The sequence below is a fragment of the Sinocyclocheilus anshuiensis genome, unplaced genomic scaffold (assembly GCF_001515605.1).
Source record: "Sinocyclocheilus anshuiensis isolate Anshui unplaced genomic scaffold, SAMN03320099.WGS_v1.1 scaffold85, whole genome shotgun sequence".
Lineage (NCBI taxonomy): Eukaryota > Metazoa > Chordata > Actinopteri > Cypriniformes > Cyprinidae > Sinocyclocheilus > Sinocyclocheilus anshuiensis.
In genome coordinates, this window is record NW_015536800.1 from 479204 (window position 1) to 500832 (window position 21629).

A 21629-nucleotide genomic window follows, 5' to 3' on the forward strand; every position below is an offset into this window, starting at 1 on the left:
GTGTGTTAGAACGAGCCGTTTTAGGGGGGCGTGGCAGAGTCTTAACTTTGATAAAGAATATCTCTTTGGTTTTGAGACTTTAGTCTTTGCAACTTCAGGGATCTTATCTATGCACAATCAGCTTGTAACACTCCAAAGAGAAAGGAAAACTTGAAATTGCATCATATGACCCCTTTAAGACTGGTTTTGTGGTCCAGGGTCACAAATGTGAAAAAAGAGTCCCCAAAATCTATTTCAGGGGCAAACATGACTCCTTAATCAAAAAAGTGAAGTTTGTTGAACCATCCACTGATAGATTACTTGTTTTTATTTAGAAACATTGTAATGCAATAGTTTGAAAGGATTTGTTAAGGGTTTCCATTGGAAGGATGGATAGAGGCGAGAGAGCAGGATGCTGTGATGTCAGGTATAAGGTCTGAGGACCTATCGTTATCATATTAAACACACATTCAAATGGGCTTGTCAGTTGGGGTTTCTTTTGGATGTTATTACCTGTCAAAGGCTGAGAAAAACAAAGTCAGATGGAGGGATGACTAGAGTGAGTGAGAGATGGATGGGTGGCGAGATGAATGGTTTCTGAGGAGTAAATTTTGTCCTGCCTGTCATCGTATGCAAACCATATTATCCTTTCATTTCAAATATGCATGAATTATCACTGTAAATAGATGTATATGTTGTGAAATTTTATTGAACATTTAAGGATGCTAAATAAACAACATCAAACAAAAGCCTTCCTAGTAATCTGCATAGTCTGACTGTATTGGAGGAAAACAGCTGAAATGGGCGAACCAACATAATGAATAAACAAGAGCTAGGAATAACAAGGGAAGACCTGATAAATGAGAATTACGAGTGGGAGAATGAGCTAGAAGGAAAGGGAGGAATGCCCTGGGGAAGAGAGTGAGGTGAAGATGGACAGGCAAACCCTCTCGTTACACCTTCTCTCTCTTTCTCTGTCGCTTCCTCCCCCCCCCACCCCTTTTTCACCCAGCCATAGCCCCGCCATCTGTCTTTCCCCTTCCCTTCGCCTCCGCGCCTGACATCTCTCAGCCTTTTTTAATCTCGTTTTGTTTGATGGAATTTAATGTGACTGTTTAAAAATTAGACATATTGTCTCAGTCTGCGTTTATTAGTAACGCTAAGCTATAGTAATGAAACTGAAATCACCCTTTAGAAAAATTACCTTGGTTTTATTTCAGCAAGTAACACTAAATAATAATGGTATTTGGACAGAAATGTTCATGCTAATTCATACTAAATAATCTGTTAGGGAACTGAGAGAATCTGCTTTTTTATTGACACTTCAGCTTAGTATTTTCTTAAGAAAAACTGTATTTTTATTGAAACTATTTAAACATTTTATAATATTTGAATGTTCTGAGTTTAATACACAGAAAATACTCCCAACAGTTATTTCTTCAAATAAAGAAATAAAAGTAGGTGTTGACAATTATGCGTTTACTGTATAAGTTTGAGGGGCAAACTTGTTTCTCAGTAGACATTTATTGTAAGTGGGTTTTGTCAGTATTTTTTGTTGCGTTGTTTACAGTTTCAAGAATTAGTTGTCATGATGTATTTAACCAGGAACATTCCATTAACCATCCTTTTTATTTATTTATTTAATATATTTGTGGCTATTATGGTCTAAGTCTTACTACAAATAAACTGTGGCGACTATTCATGAATTATTGTTTTATGATCACTTGGTTCATTTTCTCCAATAATTAGTTCTCTGCTTTCTAACTTTATAGGAAATAAAAACTAAAGGTAAATGTGTCTTTCTTTTATGCTTCCTGTTTACCAACAGGGGATTTAGATTTTTGTTGAAGTATTCATTGATGCACCGTTTGTGGAAACGCCACATTTGTAGTGTTTGTTTCAATGCAACGGTTATTTTTACGCATGCTGCCTGCTGTCAATCTGGTGGAACTGAACCCCACCCGAACTCATAATTTATTCCAGGTTGTCCGAGCTGAACAGTGCAGGCCTCCCAGACCCCCCCCGCCAACTTTTTCTCGGATCTCTTGTGGGAAGAGTAGAAATAATTCCTATTGTCTTTCATTATAATTCAAGAGAGATATCGTTTTTAATAATGCCAGCTTTATGTTTCCTAATCTAATTTGTGAGGTTATATTTAATGCGTATGTGTGTGTGTCTTCTGTTCCCACCTGTTTTATATCCATCCTATATTGTTACCACTTTTCCTAAAGTCCAATGATGGGCCACAGGCAGAAAAGAAAAAAAAAAACAAATTAGAATCTTAAAGCGCTATTATTTAATTACCCCAATGGCTATGGATTTGGTCTGTGTGTGTGTGACTGAAGAGGGCGATAGAAAGGGCAGGATTGTTCTGCTTTTTCAATTTACAGAAGCCCCACTGCCCACAAACACCCCCTAACACACCAGACCCATAACATACACACAAACACACATCACACACACACATACACACACACACTTCATCAGCCCCTCCCAACTGCTGGAAGATAAAATAGCATTATGGTAAATTCCACTTAATGACAAATTTTTAATTTGCTGAACACTGCTGTCTCTCGCATCCCTTGTGTGTGTGTCTGTGTGTGCGCGTTCACGTTTTAGTGAGTGAGTGAATGAAAGGGAGGCCTAATTACAGTGTGGGTTGGATGGGAGGAAGAAAAGCCCTCCTCTCCTCCTATCACGGCGATAAGGGAAAGGGAATGTAGCCGATTAATGATGGTGTTTATCTCTTTTCATATAATAGCAATCATGAAAAGTCGATCTGCCCCTCAGCCTGATAGAAAAACACTCCCAGAGGAGAATTTTCATCAGAATGAAATTGAAGTCGCAAGCTACTGGTTTTATTAAGTATTTCATTTTTCCTTCTCGTATGTTTGTGCGTACATGGACGCAGAAGGAAAACTGAAGGTTTGGAATATTAAGTCTGCTTGTTGTGTGATGGGGATGTTTCCAGGGTCATTTCAATTTAAAATGATTGTTTTTTAAAACAGCAATCTGTGGAGATTCTACGGGCCGAGTCTGAGTATTCATTTTTCTTTTAGATATAGGATACGTTCATATAGAAGATACAGTAGGAGATACACCAATATTTTAACACTGCTGTGATTCTGATCTGATTTAAGAGCCCCTTTTACTACACTTTTTCAAATAGCAAACCATATGTGCCAGCAAAATGCACAATTTACATACAGTTTTGTTTTGAAATGCATGTTTTGGAATAAATATCGAACTGACATTGTGACACACTGGTGACTAATGATATATTCAAAGTCTTCTGATACTGAGAGCTTTGTGTTTGGAATAGACAAAAACAAACCGACATTTGTTCTTCACAGGAAATGTTGTGCTTCAAACATGAATGTAATTTGAGACCTATAATATGAACTATATCTAATATTCATTTATGAGCCCCTTTAACCACACTTTTACAAACGTTACACTATATGCACCAGCAAAAGCAGCACACTGTAAAATTACAGACAATTTACATTTGAAATGCCAGTTTTGAAATATACATGTTGACAGATTGGTGACTAGTAATGCTGTTTCTGTATCTTGCATATATTCAGTAACGGGCTAATATATATCCCATGCTAGCTTCAAAGCTGCTGCAGTGACAAATCAAGTGACAAATCAATAGTATTTAGCATTTATAAGCATATGCATGGTGTCTTAGTGCTGTTATCATTTGTATGGCAGGACAAGCTGTGGACATATTTCTCTGGTGGGCTCTTGAAGCAGGTTTGTCACGGACTAGCGCTGTGACAAGTGACTGATCGAGACTGAGATGTGCATGTGCACACAAACTGTTTCTATCGATGCACATTCAGCCTGACTGCCAGTACGTTCCTTAAACCAAATATACATTATTTGCATCATAATTTGTTGTTACATTCTTTTTTTCCTCCTGTTTTATCACTTTCTTACATTACAGGATTCGGATAACTTACTGTAATGACTCTTGAAAATGGATGTTAGTTAGAGTTGTGAATGTTTATAGTGCATAACAAATCTGTGCATTATGTGTTTTGTATTTACTTTTTAACTTCATGTTATTATAAAACCCTTGTGACTTTATTTCATGGAACACAAACTAGACCATTCTTGACCATGCAAACAAAAGCGTGCAGGGCTATCAAGCTCCTAAAACTGACACAAAATCAACACAAAACTAGTCCAGGAGACTTAAAAATAACAATTATTTGTCAAGTATTTTATTGTAATTATTTCATTAAAATAAATTAACATAATATATTTTGAGTCTTCTGAAGCTGCTGGCAGTGTTAGGAATAGACCAGAGCAGACTGAAAGTTTTTATTCACAGGAAATATTTGAGTTGGAATTTGAGAGCTACATTGTGGAAGTTTTGGAAATAAAAAATTGGATTTGTTTTTAGTCCCTTTTTGAGCTTGGCAGGCCCCTTGGTCACTGTTCTGAAAAGAGCAGCATCAACATTCTTCAGAATTTCTTCTTTTGTGTTCCACGGAGGGAGGAAAGTCATACAAGTTTGGAATGACATGAGGGTAAATAATGGCAGAATTTAATTTTGGTGAACTCCTGGATGGACTGTCTGTATCTTTTTTATGGTTGAAGGCTTTGTTTTTGTTTTTTCATTAACTTGACATCAGATTACCAAGTACAAAGAGTCATGTTGAGTGTGTGCATGTGCTTTTCTCTATCCCATGTGACTCTCTTCCCTTATCTCCTGTCACTTACCCATCTGCCACTCTGATTGGAGCGTATGGTTGCCGTGTGGTTGCCATGCTGTTGCCATACTGTGCCCCGCTGGGCAGTAATTGGGCCCCCTCTGGGTTGCAAGAGGCAACGGTACATTGACAGACAGGTTTGGCCACCTGCCCCACCTCCCCCTTTAAACTGGGAGTCAGGAATGCCAGGAGCGTGGCAGCAAGTACCATGTGCCATGCCGAATCTTGGGTAGGGGGCACCGCTTTGGCCACATGCCCCACTATCGTGTTGTACCTGCAGAGTGGGTGTAATATGAACTGATTGTCAGAGTGTATGGCAGACTTGGGGGTATGCTTACTGTACATCTTCATTGACAGTCGGTTACCTGGCTGTCCAAATTAGGACTTTTTTCATGTTCTATTCTCCATTTTCATATAAAGCCAAATATAATTTCTACCAGCTAACTCAAACCTTTAAAAGTGTTTTTTTTTTTTTACAATAAATGTCAAAAATTAGTTGATTTACCAAATTTTGGCCCCAAATTATACAGTTCTTCTCAAAATCTGCAAGATCTTTATTTTATTTTTTAAAAGAGGGATCATAAAATGATCATGAATACTGTACATACTTATTACATACTTATACCAGCATACTCCAGGTCATCATTTGTGAATAATGATTTAAATGTTGGCCTTTGTGTGTGTGTGTGTGTGTGTGTGTGTGTGTTCCAAAGGTGGTTTTTGGTGCTAAAGTTGTGTGTATGTGTCCAATAGAGATATCAGTGTAATCCATGTTGCAAGGCTCCACAGCAGTGCTGCAAACGTGAAGACTGAGCATGAAATGAAATGAAATGTGCCACTGTAATCCATAATCGACCTGTACATGATGTATTGACCGAGAGGGAGATCTCTCTCTATCTCTCTCATTTCATCTCTGTCTCAACATGTCTGTCTCTTTCTGCTTGATTTCATGTCCTGGTCTTCTCTTCCAACATGGTCTGTTTGTGGTCCAACCGGATGCTTGAATTTAGTCGAGTGTGAAACGCTAGCGAGTATGTTTGTAAGCATGCGTATCTCCAGTCTCTTGTAGTGAGGTACCCTTGTGTGTGTGTTTTGTCTTTGAAGTGTGGCGTTGTTACACACTGTTTGGTTTTCACACTCACATTCACCACTGCTCACCTAACTCACTGTGGTCTGTTCACGGACCATGATGCATTTCACTGCACCGCTCGTTTGAATTCTGCCTTCCGTCTCCTCCATCAAGAAGAGTTTAATTGCCCGTGTGGATGTAAATCTGGCATTTCTGATACAAAGACTGATTCAAAGTTTTAAGAATATAGAATGGCATGAAGGAACAGAGAGGATGGAGTTGTGGCTTAGCAGATGGTGCCATGGTGCTCATGTGGAAAATAAGTGTTTGAATCTAGCTTGCAACATTTCTTATTCCCATTCCAGCCATTCATTTCCTGTTTTCTCTCTACTATCATTTCCATAAAAATGGCAAAAAGGCCATAAAAATAATGAACAGGGTGAAAGGGCTGCACAGAAGGTATGAAAGTGGTTTGGAGGGATGGATTCTGACAGGAAATGAGAATGAGCGAGGAGATTATTTAGCTGATGAAGGAAGTGGAGGAACAGGAGAATGGAGGCCAGGAGGAGAGAAAGACATGCCTTTGGTCAAGCAGGCGCGAACGCTGTGTGTATGTGTGTGTGTTTGATCACTGTTTGATTGGATTAAGGTCTGGTCCAGGCAGGGTGAATAGGGACGTAATGCATTTGCTCCGTGGTCCATGTCAAGTATTTGTCAGGGGGTCTGTGAGGGCTGCTGACCCCCCATGTCTGCCCTTCTGTGGGGCATTTACCCTTCTCTGTATCGCTAGTCTCGCATATCCAGACCTTTGACTAAATGGCCAAGAGTCTGGTCCACATTGCAGCTTATTCTGGCCAAGAAACGCCCACTTAGACAGGAAGAGAAAGCAACAAGACATAGTTCGTTTTGCATGCCATTTGGAGGCGGGTTTATCCAAAATACATTAAACCAGAGTGGCCAAAAAAGTAATTAAAATAACACAGTGGTAGTTTCTATGATGGTTTATATGGAAAACACTGGATATAAAGTGGCACATTCAGATGTACTTGTGAACATTACTAAGTGCCTCAAGCAATCTCTGAATATCATTTAAATATTTGATGGCACTAACTTTCAAACCTTTGTGAATCAAGTGATTAGTTGTTCCTCAAAAGCACCTGAGCCAGTCGAGTACATGGTTGTTGCATTGCATCTTGCTGTTTATTCACCAGTGCCGTTTTGTGTAGAAGTTTATTTACAACCATGTTTTTTATTTCAAAGGAATATCTATTTCCTATCTACAACTTGAAAAATCAGTTGGACAATACAACGCTAAACAAGGAAGTTTTTAGTTCTGATTTTTGGCCCAACTTTTTGACTGGTTCTACCACAAAATTTGAGTTTTTTTATCATTTATTTATTTATATTTATAGTAAATATTTATATTGTATTTAATAGTTCTAAATTATAGTTAAAGTGCCCCTATTATGCTATTTAAAAGGTTCATAGTTTGGTTTTGGGAACAACAGGTTTACATGTAAAGGTAAAAAAAAACACTTTCCTTTTCTTATAATATGCATTTAAATTTACCTTATCACTCAACGACTCTCAAACGATTTATTCAAATATTCATCTTTCCAAACCCCTCCTTTACGTGAGGTTACTCTGCTCTGATTGGTCTGATGACCCAGTCTGTCGGAAACGGAACGTAGTAAAGACCCAAACAATAATGGTATATGCGTTAGCTGAACACAGACATTGGAGCACAGATATATCACTGCAGTTTGTTAAACCAACATATTGCTCCATCCTTTATCATGACTCCAGGCAATAAGAAAGACAGCCATTCTATATTAATCAACACATTTCTAGACAATAGTGGGCCGACAGCTGATTAGCAGAACTATAACGCGAGTTAGCCGGTGACCAACAGCTGCATTGAGTGTATACACAACGCAACACAACACAACACAGTCTCTTATGCTCACCAAGGCTGTCAGTCTTTGCATAATCCTGCTGAAATAATTTTAATATGCTGAGTTGGTGCACTTTTTTATTCATTCAAGATTCTTAGATGAATAAAAAGTTCAAAAGAACAGATTTTTTTTTTGCGGTTCGTTTTGATCAATTTAATGCATCCTTGCTGAATAAGAGTATTTCTTTCATAAAAACAACTTTTGAATAGCAATAATATGTTAGCCAAATAGGTGAAATGAGGGTTCAGTGAGTTATCCCAAAACATTTACATTGACCCTTGGTCATCGGCCTATCTATATTGTTGAGTCCTGCAATAAGAACCAAAAATGGGACTAAACATGAGCAACTTCTCCTGTCCCTCTCTCCCTCTCTTAAACGTACACCCTTACACACAAAGGTACACGGGGTCACACACACTCGGGCTCCATTGTTATGTATGGCTGTGTTAATCTGACTGCTGGCCTCTCTTCCGCTCTCTTTGTTCCCTCCGCCAGCCCAGTGGCAGAAGTCAACAGCACCGCACAAAGGGCCCGCAAAACTGGTTAACGGCGGGGCCTGCTTGAGGCTTTGATCAGCTTTTTTAGGGTTCAGTCCCATGTTTCCCCTCCCGGTGCTGTAGAGTCTGCTAGAGGAGGTTGAATGGTTACACTTTAGGGAGGTTGTTAAGGGAGACGAGTGCGGAGAGAGGTGCACCGGATGGATGCGTGTGTGACTGGTTGGTATGGGATGTCATGTGCTGTCTGTGCAAACAAACAAAAAATGAAAATGTCTTAATTTACTCACTCTTGTGTACTTCCAAAGCCATAATGCTTTTATTAATCTTCAAAACACAGTTGAAGATATATTTTTATTGAAACCTGAGAGATGCCTGCCCCTCAATTGAAAGTCCATAGCCCCAAAACTTTCATGATTCAAGAAGACCATATGATTTGACTGGTTTAATTAGAGTCTGAAGAGACAAATGCTTTGTATGATGAACAGTTTTAATTTAGGCTTTTATTCACATATAAACAATGATTAATGCACCCATGGAGCACTTCAAATATGGTAAACATAAGTTCAAACCTGCTTGCTAGACACTGTTCATATCGATTACATTTGCAACACCTTTATAAACTTTTTTGGAGCATGAAAGTTTTGAGGGAATTTTGTGTTTTTTCGAAGAAGCAACATGAGAACAACATGGTGGTGAGTAATTAATTACACAATTTTTATTTTTTGGTGAACTGTCCCTTTAATGCACTTTCTGGATCAGTGCACAATGCACATTGTTCCAAAGAAAAGAAAATGTATTTTATTACTATTGTTCAGTATTGTATCAATATGTAATATTATTCTCTACCTCTAAAATGACTTCGCATTTCAGCTGAGGTCACCTAGGCCACATGAGCAGGAAAAAAAAATAATATGAATAGCCACATAGCCGTTTAGCATTTAACGCATTTAAGCTACTGTTGTAGGTGATTTAGCCTCTCTAAAATTGGGTTGTTTATGCAGATTAATGCCACTTAATAGTAATATAACTGTGAATAACCAAGAAACTTGAAAAAGTCATTGATATACTTGTAGATGCTCTTGAGGGTGAACTTGATCTTCAGCGTCCATATTTGGGTTTAGTGTTTTCACCATTGATTGCAATTCAACATCAAGATCTAGGTCTGCTATGCTATTGAAAGTCCCCTTTTCATGATCCAGTCAGTTCCAATGAATCAATAACATCCTGCTCAACCTTTTCTTCCCTTGTTGAATATTCTCCTTCATTTGGAAATATGTCTCATTACAAATGCCTTGCTCAATCGTGGTAGCCTCAAATTCCTTCAATTCATGCAAAAACGGCAAGCTGTAAACAACAAAGCTGACTGAATTTTAGGCCAATAGTCAGAAGTCTGGCTGAGTGAGCCTACAAAATAGGTATTTAATGGATCAGTCTAAACAAGTCCATATAATTCCTAGAGAAAATTATCCGATAGTATTCTTATTAATGCCAAAGGGCCAGTTTTACTAAACAGGGCAAATTAGCGCAAGAGCGCAATTCCAAAAGAGCGCCGATGGGCGTGGAAATTTCTGCAGGTAATTTACTAACAACGCGCAAATTAAAGAACACAGATGCAACATCTCATTTACATATCGACCAACTCAATATACCAAGTGCAGTGCAAATTAGCGTAGTTGCGAATAAACAATAAAGAAAGAAATAAGCCACAGTACGTTGAAAAGAACCGGAGGCCAAAAAATTTAGTGTTGCAACAGTTTTGATAAAGCTGTTATTGCGCGACTCCTAGATGAGGGTTCCAAGTCATCCTTTATTTCCTGAAGCAAATTAAAAATAACATGGCTTGGCAAATGATATGTTCGGATAATGTGTTCTTTTCAAATAAATTAATGTGTGGAAAAATCCTCTCCCTTCTACCATGCGCTCTCTGTTCTCTGCGGTGCCTCTCCTAGCAACAAATTTAAGACATGCTTTTTTGGCTGTTAAATAATGGCGCAAATGCCCGTAATTTGACGAGCGCAAACGTTAGTAAATCTCGTTACATGATTCATTTGAATACTCTAGTCCCATAAATTTTGCATCTGAAAGGGAAACTCCTAGAAATGCATATTCAGTAAGGTCAGGCGCAAAAATAACTGTGTCCACGCATTTTCAGCGCTAATTCGTCACTGCGCGTCTTTAGTAAAACCTGACAGTACTATTTTAACACCAAAAGATGGTTTGAGCTGGTGCAAGCTGTTAGTAAAACTGGCCCAAAGGCTCTTGATTGGCTGCTGCTTGACCCCATAGTAGTATGCAATTTCAAATATGCCATATTTGCTGGCTCATGGGTGGTCAGATCTGTTTTGGGCCAATCACTTTAACCTAAATGCCATGTGGCACTAGAACCAAAGGACGTGACTGACAGCACCAATTGGCTTTGGGGGGTGGGGTTTAAACCTACAACCTGACCAAGTTTTTAACCACTATGCCACACCACCCTAATTTCAATTATTTATGATGAACCATAATTCTTTATGTTTCTGCATAAAGGTTTCTGCATAAATGTTTTTAATGGATATTATAAAAATTGTACTAATGTTCAAAAGTTTGGGGCCAAAAAGGTTTTTTTAAATAAATTAATACTTTTATATTCAGCTAGGATGCAGTAAAGTCATTAACAGTCACAGTAAAGACATTTATAATGATAGAAGGATTTCTAATATTTCTATCTTAAATTAAAGCCGCTCTTTTGAACTTTCTATTTGTCAAAGAAATCTGAAAACAAATGTATCACAGTTTCCAAACGATATTAAGCAGTAACTATTTTCAACATTGATAATGACAACAGGTGTTCCTTAAGCACCAAATCAGCATAAGAGAATGATTTTTGAAGGATCGTGTGACACTGAAGACTTAAAGTAAAGGCTGCTGAAAATTTGGCTTAGCTATCACATGAGTATATTAAAATAGAAAACAGTTATTTAAAAAAAAAAACAGTTTTTCTGTATTTGATCAAATAAATGCAGCCTTGGTGAGCATAAGATTTAAAAAAAATATATATATTCCGAATGGTCCTGTATATTGACTATGGCATTCTTTGTGGCCTCATGTTCACTTCAGAACTGGCTAAATGAATTTTCCAAGGAGGATCCCATTAAGAAGTTTTAGTAGCAGTTTAGTTCAGGACTGTGATTCAGCTGTGAGAGGAAACACTCAGAGAGTCCCAGACAGTTTGTGTTTTGAGATACGCCTTCACATGGCCTGTTCCCTACACACAGAGTACTCTTAAAGTCAGAATAGTGTCTCAGTCTCTTTCTCTCTAATGGGAGCTTGTGTTCATGGTTAATTAGTTTCTCCTACACACCCGTTTTGTCCTCCATGGACCCAATGCTAGTGGCCGGGCGCACGCCAGCTTTCTTCTCTCTCAGACTATTAGTCAGCTGGAATTCATTAAAACACACACATTGATGAAGTTGCACCCTGCGCGCACACCTCATATTTTTATTTGTTGGTTCTATGTTAATTAGCATACCTATGAGACTAGCATCTGTCGCTATTCCACTATTCCCCCCTCCCTTGCTCTACTTTTCATCCTTCCATCTTGGTCTGGCTGTATTGAAAGTACCTATGAGACTAGCATCTGTCGCTATTCCACTATTCCCCCCTCCCTTGCTCTACGTTTCATCCTTCCATCTTGGTCTGGCTGTATTGAAAGTGCAAGGTTTTTTGTGATGTTGAATGTGGCTTACTCTCTAGCACCCCCTCTGGTGGTGGTGTATATTTTGTGTGGATGCCAATTGGAAAAACTCCACATACTGTTTTATTTTAGTGTTTGAGGGGGATTTGATGTGAAAACTGTGTGGATTTATGAAAATATTCCTAATATTCATATGAGAAGTACATTATAGTATCTTTGGTGTGTGTGTGTGTGTGTGTGTGTGTGTGTCATTGTGAATAGGCCTGGCAGGATTACCATAGTGAGGTCCTCCTTTCTCTGGCTTTGTGTGATTGCTGGGCCGTGACTGACAAGGCATTTCCCCCACGTAGAGACACGGAGGTGTGTGTGTGTGTGTGTGTGTGTGTGTGTGTGTGTGTATCTGTGAGAGAGAGAAAGAAGGGGGGCATCAGGATTAAAGGAAATGTTTCCTGTTTATTGTACTTGGGGGTCCTCGGGGATGCTTGGGGGCATTGTTGCGATGTGTTGGGTGTGTAGATTTAAAAAAGCAAACACATTAATGAATGAACGTATATGTTATTGTAATTATTTTGCCTGTAAGTGTGGATATCTGTAATTGTGTGCGTGTGTTTTTTGCCTGTGAAAATATGACTTCAAATTGTGTTTCATGAATCAGTATCATTTTTCAGTGCAAGTAGAATGTGACACACTAAACTAGCATCAGTGATTGTTGGTATCATGCTGATTTTGATGACCCTGGTCAGCTCTGGTCAGTTCCCTGCAAGATGTTTTGTGTATTTTCATTACTTTGGACTCGGTGGAGTTTTTGTTTGTGTTCTGTATGTATGTATGTATGTATGTGTGTGTGGTGTATTTTAATTCAGTGTGTGCTGATGTGCAGCTGTGTATTGCTGTAGTAACTGTCTCTCTGTCTCTTGAGAATGAGCTAAAAAAAAAAAAGGTCAAATTAGGGGAGTGGGCCTCTTGTTTCATCCACACACACACATAATCACACAATCTCTTATTGAAGTTTTATCTAATTTCATGTTGATGGTTTCAGTTTGTTTTTCTCATGTACTGATCTTTTTTTGTAGAACATGCAAATGATGAAGAGAATAAACAGATCTGGGCTGTATCAGAAAAGGATAAAGAGGTAATGTTGCATTTTTTTGTCAAATCTGAAATGAATGAAAGAAAATACTGGAATTTTATAACATACTTTTTATTAAACAGAAAATAATTGTTATTTTTATGGATCGTCTTTCATAGGAGGTGATTTTTGTCTGTGTGTGTGTGTGTGTGTGTGTGTGTGTAGGCTCAGATCTCTAATAAAGGGTTTGGCCCGAGGCGTGTTTCAAACCGTTACTACAATGAAAAATCCATCACGTGTCACAACTGCAAAAAGTCTGGCCATCTCTCCAGAAACTGCCCCGCACCAAAGGTACATCATTATCCACCCGTCACTATGTCTACACTATAGTCACCTGCCCCACAGCAAAGATCAAAATCCCGTTATTTCCACTCAATGAACTGCTGACACCTATAGTACGCATTAGCCCAGAAAAACTGTCAACTATACAATTTAGCCACTTTAACAAAATGCTGCGATTGAATGATCAAAACTGAATTTTAGACAACTGGATTGAAATAAAAATGGTTAACAATGCATTTTGGATCAAAGTTTTTGTATAAGATAAGTGTTGAACGGTTGCATATATCATTTTAATTCACTGGATTGTTATAATTATCAGTTACTTAATGGTTATTTGTACTCTACCATTCAAAATTTTGGGGTCAATAACATTTTAAGAAAGAAATTAATACTTTTATTCAGCACAGATACATTGAAGTATAATATCTTTAAGAATATCATGATATGTGCTGTTACCATGCTATTGTCTACTTCCTTAATACAAAAAAAAAAGCTATAAAAATTGAGCATGCTCCTTTAGGCTAAAAGGTTAAATTACCCTGGTATAAACTATAACAAGTTGTAAGTTTGTAAAGTGGTCTTTCAGATTTAATCTGTTTTGAACATTGTTATATTATATATTATTTGCACAAAATAGCAGTAGAAACGGATATTTAGTGTAGTTATTTTTTTACTGCTATTATTATTATAATTACAAATCTTTGATATTCACCATGATACAATACACTTTATAATTCTTTAAAAAAAGAAATCTAACCTAAAAATAAAGTTGTCTTCTTTTAATGCTGTAAGACAATGTCATATGCCAACTTTATAGTGTCATAGTTGTCCTTATTGTGACTTAGAGTGTGTGTGTGTGTTTATGAGCAGAAGGTGTCATGCTGCTCATTATGTGGGCTTCAGGGACACTTTCTGAGGATCTGTCCAAACCGTTACTGTTCTAACTGCTCACTGCCCGGCCACACCAATGACAACTGTCTGGAGAGAGCTTACTGGCACAAACGCTGCCACCGCTGTGACATGACCGGACATTTCTTTGACGTGAGTAGTGCTGTGTGTGTGTTGGTGTTGTGTGGACCATGGAGCTGAGATGTGTCTCTGTGTGTGTGTTGGGTTTGGAGTGTATTGTGTGTTGTGTGTCTATCTCCTGGGCCATTCTTTCTCTCATTAAGACAGACGCTTCACAGGCTGTGAGTGGGACACACGCTCCACTCGTCACCCCCAACAACAACCCCACCGAGAGAGACAGAAATGGGGGAGGAAGAGAAACAAGTCAAAATGTTACTTTTAGAAACTGCAGGAGAGATGAAAAAAGAAAAGATATATCTTGTTAAAACAAAGGTCGGAAAATTTTTTTATAATTAGAGATAAGTCAGGATCAATTAGTGCAGTAAACTATATTTTTCTTTGACCCCTGGTCTTGCATTGTTTTTTTTCCCCAGCATCTCACGCAATGAGTGTTGATTTTTATTTTAATGATAAGATTCAGTTAAAAATAGTAGCCCTGCATTCTGTTCAGTGGTGTTTTTGAACACAAGAACACATTCCCTCACCGTAAAAGCTAGTTGAGTTTGTTCATCTTTTGTTGTCTTGTGATTTGGAAATGGTTTTAATATAATTTTGGCATAGTTTTAATTGAAACGAAATTGGCCCCATTCATGCATAACATGACAAACAAACACATTTAGGTTTTGGGCACAGTTAAACAGTGCTGCTTCAAGATATTCTGCTGCATTCTATTAGTCAAAGTAAGAAGTTTTTCTGATTATCTAGTCTCAGTAAGTTCTCACATCAGATGATAACAATCACAGTGGCCATCATCCCTCTAAGATTTCTAATTGATTATGAATCTAGAATAAGAAGTAAATATAGAATGCAGACCCTAGTTAATCTTACTGGTTAGCTGAACAAACAATTCTTCAGCCGCCAGCACATGACTTTTAATTATGCTTATAATCTATAATTACAGCAGTCTCAAAAACTGCTATGTGGCGTTCGTTAATGAACTCTGAGAGTTAACAAATATCAGTTCATTTACTTTACGGTTTCTGGCTCACTGTAACATACTTCTTCGTAATGAATGACCTCAGTTCTTCATATTTACATATTTGTTACATATTTAGGGTATGAAAATTACTGAATTTAGTCTGAACAGATATTCAGCCTCAAAAATATTCAGATATTCAGTTAAAAATTATTGCATGATTGTTTTTTTTTTATGTTCTCTCCTTATATGGTTTCACTGTTACCGTTATTTTATTACTTTGAACTATTGCAAAACCTTTTTTCCATGTTTGGCGTTTTTGTAACACTAATCACCCTGATAACATGTTCCCTTGTAAACACTATTTGTGTTTAATTTGCCACAAAGCTGATTTGGATGTGAAAATGTGAACTTTGCTTCAAATTGGCTTCAATATTTGTCTGATGTTCCTTAGTGTTCAAAAGACTTTTATTTCCCCCCAATCAAAGCACCTCCTATATTTGGGTTTATAAAAATGTAGTCATTTTGTCAAAGCTCCAATGGTTTTAGACAACCAATAGGCAGTAAACTGTCCTTAGAAAAAGAACAACACCGTAAGGGCAGTCACTTTAATTAATAATAATAATAAAACAAGTCTGGAAGTTCAAAACAACAGCTTTGGTATTTGGCAGTATGGAAATGTTTTTAATAGCTTCACTGCTGTATCCTCTTGTCACAGCGAGTGAGGGAAAGAAAAGCAGATTCTTAGCGATTTTGAATGTTTCCTTCAATACACTCAGCAGGGTAAACCCTACAGGGGGCTCTCAGGTGGGGTTAAATGAAAAGCTAACTGTATAAATGAGTCCAGCTGCTGTGCCCTCAGCACTTTCAATTTTCAGAGAGATGTAGGAAGCTCACAGCACCCTCGCTCAGTGTCTGTTGAGGCGGCTTGAGCTGTCAACACTGCACCTTTTTCTTATCCTACTATTGTCCTTTCCTTTTCAGTTCATTTATTTCTTTTTCCTGTTACATTTTTCTTTTTCATTTTCCCTGTTCCATTTCCTTTGTCTTTTTTCCTCTTCTCTTCTCTTCTCTTCTCTTCTCTTCTCTTCTCTTCTCTTCTCTTCTCTTCTCTTCTCTCATTGTCCTGTCTTTTCTCTCATTCTCTCCTCTTATTTAATCTCCACTTCTTCTCATCTCGTCTCTCATCTTCTTTTATTTTGTGCATCTGCCTTATCAATTTCATATTATATTTACAAATTTACTTTCATAAACTGGTTTACTTTTATAAATAGAGTTTATGTGAAGTTTTTCCAATTAGGCCCTAAAAGGTTTCACTTTTTGCTTCTGCAGTACATTTAATCAAAGATAAAAAACAAAGCTTGGAAGTATATAGTAGATCAATAACGAAAAGAAACAATGCTAAAAAGAAAAGGGGAATGTCTCGAATTCATGTCCTAATGGGTGTCTGAAGCACTCCTTAGATTAAAAAAAAAAACATAAACCTTTGTGTGGTTATTTTTTCTTGTGTTTTTGAACTGCCAGACTTTCATTTCATGTAAATATTGGGTTTTCTCATTGTCTTTTTTCTGTTCTCAACAGGCTTGCCCAGAAATCTGGAGACAGTATCACATTACGGTAAGCTTTCATGTGTTTCTGTGTTTCTCATATAAAATGTGAGGACAAGTTCTGTGTGAATTCATAGAGAGTCTGCCTGAAGGAATTCCAGGTGACCTTATGTGTTAAACATCTCAAATAATAGAGTGAAGCCAACACTCATTTGTGTGTAATAAAACCTCACATGTATAAACACACAGATTCATCATGAGCACTATTAGACATTATTGTGGCTTCCATGCGTACTGCTGGTTTTGCCTTTGTGTGGACATGTATGAATGGTGGACTCCTGACGGAGTGTCTGAGCAGAGGAGAAGTCAGCTTTCATTCACCACAAAGGGTTGCTTTAAAAACTAGACTTGTGTTGAAGTGTATAAAGTCTCTTGATACAATGAATTTAAAAATGTCTCAGAGATATTTGTGATTCTTTAAATAGACAACATTTGTTTACATGAGTTCTGTTGGGTCGCTGTGTGCTTTACTCAGTATTTGCATCTGTGTGTATGTGTTTTGTCACAGAACAATCTGAAAGTGGTTAATTGGCAAACTCACTGAGCATTTTCTCCCCAAAGATCCACCAGGGTGAGAAGGCATGTGACAGTCACACACACAGCTAAACGTCAAGGGGCGCGCTGGAACATCTGCACACACACACACACACACATCCGCTCAGACTCCTGGAATATAGACCTCAGCCTAAGAGAAAAGAGCAGGTTGTTTGTCAATTAAAAGACGTGATAAAGCATGAAATGGGCTGCCAGCATCGCGCTGCGCCGAGCAGTCACTCGACCCGTCACACACACACACAGTCTAATTAGCTAGGCTTCCTAATGAAAAGGCCAGATCGTTAGCACTAGCCTGGTGCGCGGGGTGGCAGACTGGAGACAGAGAAAAAAGAAAGGTGGAATGAAAAGAAAATGTAGCCTCTAGGGCTGTTAAAGAGCTGCGTTGGAGGGTTAAAAGTCTTTAAAAAAAAATCTTTCTCACTTTCACTGTTTCTGAGCTTTTTGATTTCTTCCCTCAGTGTTAAATAAAAATAGTGTTTCCTGAGTTTGTACCAATTAAGTTCATGGCACAAAGAAGGAAACGGATATTATTATTATTATCCCTCTTTGAAAAGCGTGTCATGGTATCTGTTGTTTCTGCCAAACTACCATAGTTATTACAGTTATTGTTTGTACAGTAAAACTGTGTTAAATTGATGCCATTGTTTCTGGTGGGTCACCGTTTTATTCTTATTAAGGTTGTGGACTGCAAGGAAAAAAAAAAAGTATATAAATACAATTTAGAAAAAATGTAATTCACTAAAATAAAATATAATTAAAAAATTATAATTTCTTACAATTAAAGACAAATTGTCTAATTTAGTTTTACAGGCTCGGATATTAGCTTCTGCTGCTGTTGTTTACTATAATTGTTTAGAATAATATAATATAATATCAATTTTCATATTCAGCATGTGGATAATTTTCTATGTTGACAGGCTTATGCTTGGTAATATTAATGCATGTCTGAAATATATTTAATATATTTTGACATTTTAATTTTTGTAAGATAAAATAATTGGTAACATAGTTAAATGTTACATGTACTTACTATAGTAAAAATAATACATTATACATAATTACCAGCAACTAACCCTAATCCTAACACTAACCCTATAGTAAGTGCATGCAGTTAATTATTTAAAAAATAATAATTATTTGTGTAATATTAGACCGTAACAATGTCACCTTAAAATAAAGTGCAACCCAGTTTTGATACTGTGTTGGTACAATTTTGGTGCATGTGATGTCCAATTTAAAATCTTGATTTTAAATCAAAAACAAGATGAGATGCACCGAATGAAAGAAAGAAAGAAAGAAAGAAAAAAAGCAGAAAGAATGCAGGGCGATTTAAACAGTTTGAAAGAGATCCAGTATTAAATATTTTACAGTAGTGTAATTAAAATCATTGTTATAATCAGTGGTAACTATTTTGTCACACCCCCAAAAAAATAGTTATATCTAGGTTAAAAGACCATTTGCTGTCACAGTGAATTGCTGTCCGGTGCCCTGCGCCTCCGTGGATGACATATGTGGACTTTCCTGAGTCTGTAGGCTTTATAATGGCGTAAAATAGCGTGTGATGGTTTCCTGCGGGTCCACTTGGTTCTGCTGGGCTGAGTCCATCTGCTTGAGCATTACTTTCATCCTCTGGGTCCTGCCCTGGTTCTGTTTGTGTGTGTAGGTACTTAAATTGAGTCACCCTCAACAGACGGTCTTTAAGGCCTTTAAACTATCCTGGAGTCTAGAGGGCTCAAAGTTAAATACAGTACAGATACCCCTGTGTGTGAGTGTGTGAGTGTGTGTGTGTTGTGCTTTGGGAGCTGTGGCCTGTCGCCCTATGCTAGGCCCAGTCAGGTGTGAAAAGGCATTCTGTCAGACCAGTCCCTTTCTACTGGGTCTGTTTATACTCTGTGTGTGTGTGTGTGTGTGTGTGTGTGTGTCTAAGTTTGCCACAAAACCCAAAGGAGACAGACAGAAAGAAGTGCGAGTGTTCACAGAAGCTATGCAAAGAGTGAAAGTTTTACAAAGCAAATGTGGTGTCTGGGCCAAATTTTCTGTTTGGTGCGATTATGCTGTTCTTTGGTTCAGTTTTCATTTAACAAACGCAACTGTTGTACGTCTGTAAGAACTTAACTTACTCAACAAGGTAAATCAAATATTATCTTTAAAATACAGTTTTAAGAATGTTCTGTACACACACACACAACTAGATACATTTTTGTGGTACATTTAGCAAGGCGCTACAGAACTTTTATTTTTTGGTTCAGATATTACGGGTCTGAAGGGGATACGGATTCCAAACCTTTTAAGAGGATATTGGTGAGCAATTACCATTTTTAAAACTTCTTTTTAAAATCCCTCCTTTCCTCAAACTGATCAGCCTAATAATCCTTTGCACTGTAATGAAAATTAATTGAATCATTAGCACAAGTGAAATGTATGAGGGACATACAGCTTCAAAGCGATCAAGTGATTTTTCGAAGAAAGTCAGCAATAAAGAGAAATGGTTTTGCTGTCAATATAAACATTTCTGAATATTATTCAGTAAGACCAAGCCAAATATGGTCCAAAAACCTAATGATGAATTCAGTGTTAGCTGGAAAATTTGTAAATTTCTTTTGCAGATAGATGTACATTTAGTTACACCTTTATGCCATTGGGTGATAGAAAGGTCTGGAATCATCCTGTGCAAATGTTTAAATGGGTAGCAAATATATATAGTTTGTAAATATCTACATGCATTTATATATGTTGGTGTGATAGACACACGGCACCATCTACTGATATAGATGTTGTACTACAGCAGTACTTCAAGGACAAATATTACTGTAAAATCCTCTTAGAAGAAAAGTGATTCATAAATTAAGGCAATAAAATTATTTTTCTTTCTTGTTGCAATTTAATAATATGACCCGTTTAAGATTTTGCCTGGTATAAAATGGACAAAAGAAATCCAGTAGGCTTGCACTGAAAAAGGGCCCAGGTCATATCTAGGAATCAGAATATCATAGTGAGTTTTGAGGGGGTTTTATTTTTTGATTTGGGCCATTTAGCAACTTAAGGTATAAATGTAAAAATGTAATTGTAAATCTTTTTCTGTAATGATTATAAATCAATAGAACGTTTTCATTGGTTGCCAGGTAGACATTTGTGAATGTAATGATCCCTTCTCTCATATAGTGAAGAGGTGCTCTGTCCATGAGACAGAGAGAAGCATCTGACACAGTTTATATCGATTAAACTCCCGTGGGAACAGTTCAGTGAAAATGTCAAACCACAGCACTTGGATAAAGCTGTTCTTTCTCACACTGGTGTTATGCTGCTGAGCTTTTTAAGAGTGTGATTCCTGTGTGGATCTGTCAGCACAAGACATCAGAGTTTAGGGCAAGAAGAGTTTGAATCTGTTGAGAAGTTACTATGAAAGTGTGCTTGTGAACTTGAATCGAGGATTTCATTTGAATGCATTCAGTGAATTTGATTCTGATGTTATCAAGGCTGCATTTATTTGATCGAAAATACAGTAAAAACAGCAAGATTGTGAACTATTCTTACCATTTTAAATAACTGTTTTCTATTTTAGTATATTTTAAAATGTAATTTACTCCTGTAATCGCAAAACTGAATTTTCAGCGGTCATTACTTCAAGTCTTCAGTGTCACATGATTCTTCAGAAATCATTCTAATATGCTGATTTGGTGCGCAAGAAACAATTCTTATTGACATCAATGTTAAAAACAGTTGTGCTGCTTAGTATTTTTGTGGAAACCATGATACGTTATTTCAGGATTCTTTAATAAATATTAACATAGGCTAGTTCAAAAGATCAGCATTTATTTGAAATATAAACCTTTTGTAACAATGTAGTCTTTACTGTAAATTTTTGAGCAATTTAATGCATCCTTGCTGAATATTTTCTTTCAGAAAAATGTTTATATAAATATTTCGTATTTTTTATTTTAGTTGTATGTTGCTTTTCTGTTGATGAACTGTGACCAGTGTGATTTTTTTTATGTGTCGTCATGCTGTGTGAATGTTGTGTGCTGTCGCCACCTGGAGGAAAAACCTCAAAATGCTTAAGTAGATGTTTGTTATTTGGGCTTGTAGCAGTATTGTACGGTGGCCGAGAAGTGCAAAGAAAATCACAATTCTGAAAACAAAATAACAAATTACAAACGCAAATGCAAGTCTAA

General features: G+C 37.3%; 1 protein-coding gene across 1 annotated transcript in view; it reads left to right on the forward strand.

The window, feature by feature from the left end:
• LOC107655886 (zinc finger CCHC domain-containing protein 7-like) overlaps positions 1-21629 on the forward strand; it is a 55361-nt gene that overhangs the window by 22608 nt on the left and 11124 nt on the right. Inside the window, exons 3-6 of the mRNA XM_016443502.1 lie at positions 12974-13032; positions 13195-13320; positions 14182-14352; positions 16877-16912. Of these exons, the coding sequence (XP_016298988.1) occupies positions 12974-13032; positions 13195-13320; positions 14182-14352; positions 16877-16912 (392 nt within the window). The remainder of the gene's footprint in view (positions 1-12973; positions 13033-13194; positions 13321-14181; positions 14353-16876; positions 16913-21629) is intronic.